We start from the raw sequence: 12,500 nt of genomic DNA on the forward strand, positions 1-12,500 counted from the left end.
TCATAAATTTGCACATGATTAATATTGTTAACTCGTTAGGGTGTATGGTACACTCATAATTACTGCTAAAAATATTCAGGGGGCCACAATGGAACAGCATAATCTTAAGATCAGATTAGAACGTGGAGAAACACAAAGAGGAAAACATAAAAGCATAGTATATAAGCAAGAAAATGCCATTTCCCTGAAATAAAGAGCACCCTACTTCAGGTTAGGGGGGGAGGGTACCTAACACCTAAGAACTAGAGACCACCTAAGAACTAGAGACCTTAGCTGGTTAAGTAATAATGGGCTAAGTTAGCGAAGGTCTTTGTACTTGAAGATAGGATTTTTGACACTCTATGCTAAGGTGAGAGAGTCCAGGCCTTTACCTATAAGTGTAGGGTCTGGAACTAAGGTTAGGTTAGGTTAGCATGCTTTCCTACACTGCACAATACTGGCCACTCTGAGGGACAATGTAATGTGAAAAAGGAAGTTGTTTACTGACTGCACTCAACAAAATGATTCTATATGTATACATTTGTATTAAAATATAGTTTTTAATGGTTTGCCAAATCTCTGATTGCCTACCTCAATGCGAGGATGATTATGTTATAACCCACTCCAATTACCAACCCTTTTTTTAACCCCTAACGTTATTTACAATGTTTCGAAATGGTTTACCCTTCCAGATTTAATTCTCAATACTTTTTCCCTTCCATTTAACTACATATAGATATATAATATATATATATATATATATATATATATATAATAAATAATATAATATATACTAGACATATATATATATAGATATATAGTAATATATATATATTTTTTTATATATATATATATATATATATATAATAATTACATATATATATTTATAATAGATAAAATAAATATATATATAACATATATATATATATAAATATATATATATATATATATATATATTATTACTGTATATATATAAAGGCTAATGTGTAGTTCTGCCTCTGACTAAAAATGAACAAATTCAGATTTTTTCTCTGTAGAGCACTAATATGAATTACTTGTTGGATCATCTCATAACATGAGAAACTAAACTTAAATAAGTATCAGTGCAAAGACTAAAACTGTCATAAGCTTTATATTAAATCAAAACTCAAGATGGAAAACTAAGCCTAACCAGACTCGAAGCTGATGGAGCACAATTCGTCAGCTTTGGCCTAATCTCGACTACGGAGCCATTTTAATTTTCGTTTTTTTTTTTTCTTTTGGTATTCCACGGTCTAGATTCCCTTACCTTAATATACTCTGGTTCCCGATTGCTGTTCTCCTATTGTTGTTACACTCAAAAGGGAAGTGATATAAACCAAAAATTCCCCAATGAAATGAACACGCAATAGCCTCCATCACATAGTAGAAAGTGGGCTATCAAGAAAATAATCTATATTTTACTCTCATAATTTACGAGTAACTTTTACCAAGCTGTGTAATGATTAAGTAAAAATGAAATTCCTAGATTACTAAAATATGTGCGGTGCCTACTTACCCTAGTAGTGAATAATTCATTGTCGCCTACTGCAGCAAATGTAGAAGTCTGATGAAGGCTCTCATTAGGTAGCAATCTTAGGCTATATACTAGGCCTACAATTTTCCAGCAATTTGACATCTGAGACAACACGCTAACGTTGGCTGGTCGTCTCCTTCCGAACACCAACAAACAAACTCAAGACATTCCCAGAAAAAATGGACACCATAGGTAGTAGTAACCCGATCAGTAAGATTACAGTTTATGCGGTAGATGGGCAATATTGAGTTCTTGAGTTCACAAGTGCGTCCTTTGACCAAATTAAAGTAACCTGTTATCTCGGTGATCTTGCACCACTGGATCAATCGGTACGAAACCAACTCGCCGTAAAATCCGGCAACATTATAATTCCGGTTAACAGCAACACAAAAGTGACAAAACTAGGGTGACGTGGTGTAGGTACTACGAGTTGGTCGAAATCTTGCGAACTGGGTTAGGAACTTGGGAGGACATTGAGTATTTGAGTTAGAAGCAAGGTCTTCCCAGTATCCTCCAAGATACATATTATTTGAAGGATGGTGGTTAAAAGCAAATGTCCCCTCTTCGTAGGACGAGGTTGGAGGATTCAGCTGAAATGCCAACAGCTGATATTGGAGGAAATGGAACTTTCCTCTCATTTCCTTCGTGTCCTCTCTGTCTTAACATTGATTTGAACGAAATCCTAAGGGATGCGAAATTCCGTATAATTAAGTTGTCAATAGACGTCAAGTAACGCGTAATGACGAATGTTATTTCCATCGAAGCTACTTATACCGGGAACTTATTGATACAGGCTGATGATCCTATCGCGGACCACTGCAACCACGCAAACATGAACCTCTGTAAATTATTCTAGGGCCCAAAGTTCTATGAATTCGAGTCTTTCATATTCACGTTTCTCATTTCCCTTAACGAGTCAAGTTTGAAAATCAAAAGAATATGCATATAAACGTATCAGTTAGAAAACAGACATTTGCTTTTGAAATACTCAGGATCTCTCTCTCTCTCTCTCTCTCTCTCTCTCTCTCTCTCTCTCTCTCTCTGCATTTCTACTATTTTCTATCCTTCACTTTCATCACTGAGAGACGGAGACTCGAGCCTTGCTTGCACCCCTTTTTCTTATTGCCAGACCACAGGCGGATCTTCCATGTGAACAAACGCGAAGATTAGGTCCCGGGAAATCCCCTTTTCTCTTTTCTTGGGATTACTGCTTTCCTGTATGTTCCCCTGTCAATGTATCTTTTCCGCATCCGTGCTATTCCATTTGCCCTTTCTTTTTCCTTTTTTAGTGGCCGTTCTTAATCCGCCTTCCGCGACGCCTCGACACCTTTTCGCCCCAAGGGAAGTTGGAGGTCGACTTTGATAAAAGCCTTTCCCTCCGTCTGTAGTGTTTTCGGAAGGTAAAAGTTTTTATATAGATGATGAAGAGGATTGCGGTGGAATTTAGATTGGTATAGGGAGAAAATTCATGACCAGATGCTTTTGGGGAAATTCTTCCCTTAACACAAAACTCTTCATTTATTGTGTTGTGCTCGCAATTCCAAGAATGACCACACGGTCACACCACCACCTTGGAAGATGCAGAAAGCCAGTGAACTCCTAACCCGAGAGGTGCAGTATCGATTCACGTCCACTAGACCCGTGGATAATTCCCAGCTTACCGCCCACAGGTCCATCTATATATAAAATGAATAGTACCTGCTTAGATCTGCTGGATTAAGGAAAAAGGTGTTTGGATCCAGTCACCTCACCACTGTAACAAAAGACACACACACACACACACACACACACACACACACACACACACACACACACACACACACACACACACACACACACACACACAACAGCTATTCCATATTTTTACTTTGATTGCTAAGTCGTAAATGAAACACCGTTCATACTCATGAGCATCACGGCAAACCTCCTACATAGGTCTAACCTTAACCTAATCCTGCAATCTGGCCCTTCTGGATAGTGAGGCCCTTCCTTTCCATTACCTATTTCACGTCATTATCAATCACCTCATACATTCCCACGTTGGTCTCTATAGACAATTCAAATCGATTTCCAGTCCGTTGCAAACATCTTCATTCCTCTCTAGTTTCATTTATTCCCTAATTCGCCTCTGCACTCATCTAAATATCAACCGTTATATTTACTCCAAAATACTGAACTAATATAAATCAATTGCTTTCATTCTTCCTTTTATATATATATATATATATATATATATATATATATATATATATATATATATATAGAGTGAGGCACATGATGGTTCTCAACTACTTGCAATTATGTTTAGTGTAAACAATGAGAGCATTTTTGTGCATCTTTCAATAGTATTCTACCGTTTGTCCAGATGGCGACCCCGTAACCAGTGTTCTCCTACCTAGGTTGCGTTTTTACCTATTATCCATAAATTTTCCCAGTCTTAGATTCGATTGTTTTCTCCCTTCTAATTCTTTGCCCTTTTCAATTAGCAGTTTATATAAATATATTATGATTTTATATGCATTGATTTCTCGATGACGTTTTGACAGCATTTTATTTTATATAAGATTGATATAAACAATGGTTCTGACAAAAGTGGAAAGGCTCACGATATAGAAACGCTATTTAACGTCCACGGGCACTTTTTTAGCTTTATATGAATCTCCCTTTAATAACATCATATTCAACTATTTAGCAGCCTATTATTTTTATAAATTCCAGGTAATGATCACAGAGACGGTGACGTGTATTTTCTACGTGGCGCTGAATTACCTGAATCTCACGAACTTCATGTGGATGTTTGTCGAAGGTAAAGAGCAGCGCTATTCCTTCTCTTCAGTCATTATTCTGGCCTTTCAACCTTTTTTCTTTTTTTCTTTTTTCTTTGACTGCCACAAATGAAAATGCATGCAAGAGAATATCCAGTAGAGTCATCTTTAGTCTCAGGGAATCTGAGGAGATGCATTGTAGGTGAAGAGAAGTATCGGTTCAGACAAGGAAGATTTGTGTGTGAAGGGAAAACAACAGAATTGATATAGATGGAAGGTCTTAAGACATACTGTCGTATCCATACATACTTTATACACACATACAGGACAGTATGGTCAACTAGAGAAGATCGTTATGGATTTAAGGAAGGAAGAGAGAGAGAGAGAGAGAGAGAGAGAGAGAGAGAGAGAGAGAGAGAGAGAGAGAGAGAGAGAGAGTTTGTATCAAACTGTTGTTTAAAAAAAATAAAAAAATCTATGTGAGATGTTTGGAAGTTCAGGTAAAAAGCTGTAGCTACATGGCATCAATTTCTTAAAAGATAATTTGGAATATTACAAGGATGTATAATACAGAAAATAAGTCGTCGAGACCTATCAGATGTATAAATATGGCGCTGTGTGTACGTGTTTGTATGTATTTGGGTGTAACGTATCAAATATAAATGTATGAGAGTCTACAAAAAATAAGTGTTGCTAATTCATTTCCTTTTTCGTATTTCCAGGCCTGTACCTATACGTACTAGTTGTCGAGACTTTCTCGATTGAAAATATCAAGTTACGTGTCTACACTATATTGGGCTGGGGTAAGTAGAACTTTCCAAAAATCACAGAATGTAACGTGAAGAAGAAAAGTTTACTTTGTATGTGCATGTATTGTGTATAGACATTATCGCCATATTTCAAAAAGGAAATGTGCTGAACGACTTCTCATTTTTTTTTTTTTTAAATATTGGTCGTTAGAATTAATTTGAGAAACCATCGTTTTGTGGCTTGGCAATTCGCACTTTTCGTATTTCAAGGAGACGGGAGATTTTGCTACTCTTGATGTCGGTCATGGAATTCGGAAAGGCGATTATGCATCGTTCTTCGGCATTTCGACGTAATAACGTTCATGTTCATAGTGATGAAAGTTTTGAGCAACCGCCCAAGAACATATTTCACTTGGTAACAAATCATTTACCAACCAAAGAAAACCTGTTGTGACAAGCGGACTCCTTTTTTTTTTTTTTTTTTTTTTTTTTTCTGACGAGAGCCCCTATGAACGGAGACGGGGCAGAGGTGCTATTCGAACAGGACATGCAGATATATATATATATATATATATATATATATATATATATATATATATATATATATATATATATATATAAAAGCTAGCTTAGTTATCAAAATTCGTAATATCTTCTAATACAGTTATTATGACATTGTTTTTAGCAAACCATGAAAATTTCCTTAGGAATAATAAAAAAAAAATTCTCTTGCTATCACAACCGTCGTGCCTGCAATTAGCTTCATAAATAGAATGCAACTTCCACAATATATATATTATCGAATCCAAAAGTGAGTACTGTCAAAACGATGGCAGAGGTGTACTGGAATAGCCTACTAATTAGATAAGACTTTATTCAAAGGAAATTACCCAAAGGATTTTCCAGAGTATATTGAAGTTTCATTCAAATTTTCAGTGAAAAGCAGCAATCAATCATATTTTTTTCTCTCTCTATTTCAGGAGTCCCGGTACCCATCATAATCCTATGGGTCGTCCTGAAACTGCAACTAACCAGTGATCACGTAAGTAAATATCTGAAAACAGTATTTAGAAAATGATTGTTTCTGCCCATTGCTAAAGTGCCTCCCTGCCTTACCTTTACTTTATGACAAACGTTACCCTGGCAACGGCAAACATTCCCGTGGTCGTGTTTCTATTGAGAATTCTTCCCACAGAGAAAACACAACCACGATGCATAAAAACTTGGGATTCTTTGCAGCAAACAAGGTCTGACAGGTGAACGACACGAAAGGTAAACTGCAATCCACACGATTTAATATAACTTACATGGAGGTAAAATGTTAACGCAGGGAGACAGTGGGGTGGGGTGCTGAAATCGCACATTGCTACTAAAACTTTCGCAATGAAACCTTTTATGCCAACGTCATTTTTATTAATATTGCTGAATTATATGGTCCCATAAAAACTTTCAAGCACCAGTAAATATTTGCCATCTCGAAGGCCCTTTCGTAATGGACAAAAGGTGGTTCCCCGGAAGAGTCACCTCAGCGTTATGAAATATGGGGTCCAAATACCGAATGGCCCTGGCGGCCACCTCTCCCATAGCTCGAACATCTTCCCGAAAATCGGAAATTATGGCCTTAATATGTGACTTCAGAGAAAAAACTTACTTCGAGAGGAAAGTGAAGGTCTCGAGGTGTTGTTCCGACGAACGCTGGCTCTTAACTAATGTGTATCCTGAGTTACAGGACGTGTTAAAGTACTTTTTCGGGAAGGTGGTCGCGCTACGGTAGAGGCCGGCCATTTGGTATTTTACCCTAATAAATTTCAATAAAAGTAAAGATTTCCAACCTCACTTGAAATTCATAAGATCGTCTTTTATTCTTTCACAGGACTTGCATATACACACGTATAAGTGTGGATATATGTATAGATGGACCCTATTGACATATATTTCTTTCAGTGTCAGTCTATGACGTCTAACATATAAGGTCATTCCCTTGGCAGAGGGGGACGGAGCTGGAACACTCCGGAATGGACGGCCCCGAGATGGAAGGCTTTTTGAAGACGTGTCCCGTCTTGCCAGGAAGTGCCATAGACTGGGCACTGAGGGCGCCCACACTCCTGCTCCTCTCCATCAATATACTTTTCCTCTGCAGAATCATGTGGGTGAGTCCGGACATGGATTTCTTTCCCTTTGCAACTCACCCTTCGTTCGTCAGACTTTATTATTGCCTCTTGTCTTTATTCCGCTTCTCCTGTTCGCTTTATTTTGCTGTCTGTCACAGCTGTCCTGTACAGCGCTTCCCTTGGGAATTCAGTTGATTAAGGCTCGTAATCTCAACAAACATTAATGTTAGAGTATTTGGCTTTGATTTACAGTTCTACATTATACATACATGCATTTCTAAATATAATAGGCACTGATATTCAAATATTTGTCTGCTTATATATATATATATATATATATATATATATATATATATATATATATATAATATATATATATATATATATATATATATATATATATATATATATATATGTGTGTGTGTGTGTGTGTGTGTGTGTGTGTGTGTGCGTGCGTGTGTATGTATACTTTAGCAAAGATCCTGAAGTGGATTTACTTTTCTCTAATGATACTGAAAAGAATTTTTCTTTGTCCCTAGGTGCTCATAACGAAACTAAGGTCAGCCAACACAGTTGAGACTAAACGCTACAGGAAGGCAACAAAGGCTCTGCTGGTGCTCATTCCTCTCCTAGGTCTCACATACATGCTGCTCATTGCCCTGCCTTCAGAACTAGAACACCTGCAAACTATTATGCTTTCTACACAGGTAAGGAACCTCCCACACAAGACCCCCGCCCAAACCCCCGCCTCCTCCGAAGTGACTCAGGACCTTCTCGTTTGAAATTCAGTATTCTTCCTCACTGACGATAATCAGAGTGATAAAGAGTTGCCAATGGTTACCGAGTAAATATGAGGAGTGCTTAAAAATGGTCACAAAAATCTGCAGGGCTTTTATCTCGAGGTCCATTGAAAGATATATCTCAACACAAGATCCTTATTATTTTCTTTTTTGGTTTTCATGGAATAATTCGATCAACATTTGTTGCGTTATCACTAAATATTGGTCCTTAGTACTGAGTGTTTCGAAATACTGTTTTAGGAAAGTGGGAATGGGAATGTTCAGTGCGGGACCGTTCCATTTCCATCAAGTTGGTGAAAGTCAAGTGACTAAAAAATGTAGCTTTCGAACAAGTACGTCAAAACAATAAAAAATTGTTTTCTTCAAAAGATATTGAGACAATATAGTCATTTACCATGTCAAAATCACAATGTTTATTGCATAAGTATTAGATGTTCCTAATAACATAAAAAGATAGAAATAACCAAAAGAAGTTTCGATAATTATTCAGGAATTTCCCTCCCACCTCTCGACCACTGGGGCTTAATATCAAATCTATTCTTCGGTTTTCCCCCTAGGGGTTCTGGGTAGCGGTCTTTTACTGCTTCTTGAACACCGAGGTACAGAACAGCATCCGCCATCACATAGAGCGATGGCGAACGGAGAGAGGCATCTCGGGCGACCGGAGGACTTCTCTTCGTCACAGCAGTATGCGCGAAGGCTCCCCTAGGAACAGAAACAGCTTCCGCAGGTGATTATATTCCGGTGGTCTAAGCTCACTTTTGCTATGGTTAGAATGGCAGTCACTGCTGTGAGTGACAGCACATTCCAGCTTTCGTGACCAGTCATTGTGTTAGAATTGAGTCTAGAGTCTAACTTTCCCTGAAGATTAATGTCGGTATTGAGTTTAACGCAAGTAAGAGTTGATGAGTGTGTGTCATGGAACAGCTGGAGTTTTGCCTGAAATGAAAGTCTGGTAGGAAATGCGAAAGGGATTATAGGAGAAACATTACTCTCCAACAGGCTAAGCAAAGATTAATTCCTCTTACGGCTTTAAAAGACCATAAAACTGAAATAAGAATTTGGAAGAGAGTCCAGACTGATACCTTTAGTATACTATAGTTTTTTTGGTCTCTGTAAAATCTTGAATCTGCTGACCAAATGCATCTTGTACAATTATTAAAGTCTTATTCACTCTGAATGCCGTCCGGCACGAATTTGGTATTTTTGTATAACTTAACATATAAGTAGGTTCATTAGAACAGAATTTGTCTTATGATTTCAAGTTAATAACTGTCATACCATAAACCTATTTTCAATCATTATACTCAACATCTTTGCCCTTGTTGATACTATGTAATTCTTAATTAAGAATAACCACAAATTAAGTAGCTATTGTGTTTTTACCATCTTCGAAAAACTATTTTAAGCAATCTCTGTCAAAATACTCTAAGTTTATTACACTGTATTCCGCCTGTGTTCTTTATTTTTCTCTGGATTCTCAAGAGATTTGATTTCTTTATGTCGTGATTGGTGCAGCCAGGGGAGCTAGAACAGGAAAGAGCGTTGGTTCCCTCACTGAATTCTTCAGTTCATAAAGATAGTTAAACATAATATTATATCCTGTTCTTGAAAACAAAAGACAATAAAACGGTAATGCTTTCTAATATAATATAATAATAATAATGAACTAAGGAACCTCTGTAACGAGGCTGTAATATTGAATATCAGTTTCTGCCCTTTTCCTTTCACGCTGACTGAAATCGTGGTTGCGCGTTTCATTTTTCAACTGGACCAGGAACTTCAGCTTAAACCTTCCATTGCTTATTTAATGAAAAATGGAAACTAAAAATGTCATACAACTCCATTGTTTCCACTCTTCCGCTACTTATAGCCTTCACTTCTTTCTCCTGTAGTTTTTTCTTTCAGGCTCTTAATAAAATTCTCATCTTTTTTATGATATATATATATATATATATATATATATATATATATATATGTGTGTGTGTGTGTGTGTGTGTATGACAATCCTGTGTGTACAGTAAACAGATTATTCATGTGCATTATCTACTTTAGTAAAAGTCGCAAGGTTCTCTTAGACTTTATACGTATGCACAGAAAAGAGAGAGATATATTATTTATCTGAGAGTTTTTGTTCATTTTTTAAAAATTGTTTTTCCAGCTACGGCAGACGCCTGTTCGGAGGGAAGCGAGAATCGCTCTGCTCGGAACTGACAACGATGAGCACTTACGTCACCAACGGCTACAACCCCGTCAGCACACACGCGCCAACGGCCCCGCCCCCACCCCTGCCGCCCACGGCCCAAAACCCAGTCACGGTTCCCTTGATGCGGAATCACTGCAGTTGCCTCAACTCGACGGCTGGGCTGAACCCCTGCTGCGAGGAGGAAGTCAAGATGATGATGAGGGACTCCGTGATATAATATCCTGTCTCGCACAGAGACGAAGGAAAATCAAGTTTTCCTTCGGCACTAATAAAAGACATTTGTATATAAGGATGAAACAGACATTTCGTTGTTATCTGCATCGCTTCTAATTTGGATCCGGATTTTGAGGCCGGATTCCAACGGATCTTGTAACTGGATCCCAAAGGATCTTGTAACCGGATCGCAACGGATCGATCTGGTTGCTAGATCAGCGCGCCAATTACAGTAGAACCTGGGCATTAGACTAAACACACGGTGACAGAAATGCTTGGAAATCTCGAATCAAGATACTACCTTTCAAACCAAACTTTATTAATCTTACATTTAGAATGAATTAAAGCCTTTCTTCCCACTGTTTTTACTTACATTCAAGAACAATAACGTTAGGATACTAGTTTAGCAATAAAATTTTTTAAGTAAACACCCAGGCAAAATCTGATTTCCTTGCCTTTCACGTCACACAAATAATATGTAAGTGAATGGTAAACTGTTTTTCATAATCTCTGTTGCTGTATAAATTTCTGGATAGTGGAGCTTGGCAAAGGGTAAAGAAACGCTTCTTATAACTTCCGTTTTTAAATGTGTAATACTGCTGGGTTCATAACAGCATTCTTAAAAAAAAAAAAAAAGATGAATGTTCTTAGTCTACGCATTTATGAAATTGTCATTTATGTATCACGAGTTCAGCAGAGAGTGGGTCCAATTAGTCATGTATAACTCGCGTGTAAGAAAGACTGTGGCCTTAATGTTGAGTGGTCAAAGTTTTGCCTCCCAACGCAAGAAGATCTAAACAAAGACTTGCTGAGAGACAAAACTATTAACCTGCTGTTGTATCTCACTTGTACCGTCGGTCCTTAGTGATGATAATTGATTCATCATATTTTTGGGCGATTCATCGGGGATCCTGAGCTAATGGATCCGACAGTTCTAGATTCTACTGAAAGCGTGAGAGATAACTGTGGGAAGCTTGGAACACATGTATCACTATAATTACCATAACAATGTGAATATACCTAACAGTTAAAGGTAACGGTCGTTATTCAGCTTTACCATTTCACGTTCGCTATAATCTGTATATTATTGACACACCAACTATTGTGTCCACATTCATTCATATATATATATATATATATATATATATATATATATATATATATATATAAACACCTCTTGAACGGAGATCGTTCTTCAAACCTGGTGCTGCATTTGCGTAGTGGATAAATTTTCTAATATATATAAAAAGAAATGCCTACTGGAAACGTTCACTCATAAGTACATTTATACACGCACCATGCATTGAGTTCGACTTGTAAAAACATTCACATACATTATCGTCCTTTTATCGTATCATTACACTTCTGTTTACTTGTTTGCATTTATGTAAACAGGAAACTTGTAAGCATTATAAAACAAAAGTGTATAAAATTACGTGTGAGCAATTGGACGTGTTCAGTAGGACATTAAGTTTACTACAGGAAATGGGTAGATAGGCTTATTTTCATAAAACAGCTTTGCAATATGTATGAATCATAAGCAACTTTTATAACAAATGTAACAACAAATAACACTAGTAATAACATTAATAACAATACTCGGTAATGGTTGGGAAAACCCGTTTCAAATACATTCTGGGGTGATGTACTTAAAGCGAACGGTTTTCGGGAATTTTGGGTAGAGAACGTAGCGGGAATTCTCGACAGAGTAGGTTAATCATCTCTCCCTTCTGTAAGTGGAAGTCAACCATTCTCTCCGTCAAAATCGGATCGTCTGCAAAAATCACATGAAATCGTTTTATATTCTTACAGGGGAATTTGCATTAATATTCTATGAAATCATTCTTAAAGGAAATTCTAATCCCAAAAGAATGTGATTATTTGTGTCACACCATCACAGATAATTTTGTTTTATTTAAAGAATTTATGAAGTGTATTTTACTCACAAAACCAGGTTTACATTTTGTGCTGTACTGTCTACGTTCAAAAAAATATATTTTGCCTAAGCAGAAATTAATGGTTAATGTTCACATCAAGTTTCAAGTATACATTTTACATATATCTTTTAAGATGGAAGCAATTAGTAAAAGAAGATTTTCATGCACTCAAGAAAAACCTGATT

At 37.0% G+C, this 12,500-nt stretch overlaps 1 protein-coding gene and 1 long non-coding RNA gene across 2 annotated transcripts in view; one reads left to right on the top strand and one right to left on the bottom strand.

The window, feature by feature from the left end:
• LOC135217335 (uncharacterized) overlaps window positions 1-3,299 on the bottom strand; it is a 112,904-nt gene extending 109,605 nt beyond the window's left edge. Inside the window, exon 1 of the long non-coding RNA XR_010315104.1 lies at window positions 1,517-3,299. This is a non-coding gene — a long non-coding RNA (uncharacterized LOC135217335). The remainder of the gene's footprint in view (window positions 1-1,516) is intronic.
• The window catches only part of LOC135217334 (diuretic hormone receptor-like), a 207,211-nt gene that overhangs the window by 194,710 nt on the left and 1 nt on the right, over window positions 1-12,500 (top strand). The window contains exons 5-11 of the mRNA XM_064253140.1: window positions 4,253-4,340; window positions 5,022-5,102; window positions 6,029-6,090; window positions 7,037-7,198; window positions 7,699-7,866; window positions 8,517-8,689; window positions 10,121-12,500. The exon at window positions 10,121-12,500 is cut by the window's right edge and continues 1 nt beyond it. Of these exons, the coding sequence (XP_064109210.1) occupies window positions 4,253-4,340; window positions 5,022-5,102; window positions 6,029-6,090; window positions 7,037-7,198; window positions 7,699-7,866; window positions 8,517-8,689; window positions 10,121-10,382 (996 nt within the window). The 3' untranslated portion in view covers window positions 10,383-12,500. The remainder of the gene's footprint in view (window positions 1-4,252; window positions 4,341-5,021; window positions 5,103-6,028; window positions 6,091-7,036; window positions 7,199-7,698; window positions 7,867-8,516; window positions 8,690-10,120) is intronic.

This window comes from Macrobrachium nipponense, chromosome 7, assembly GCF_015104395.2.
Source record: "Macrobrachium nipponense isolate FS-2020 chromosome 7, ASM1510439v2, whole genome shotgun sequence".
Taxonomy (NCBI): domain Eukaryota; kingdom Metazoa; phylum Arthropoda; class Malacostraca; order Decapoda; family Palaemonidae; genus Macrobrachium; species Macrobrachium nipponense.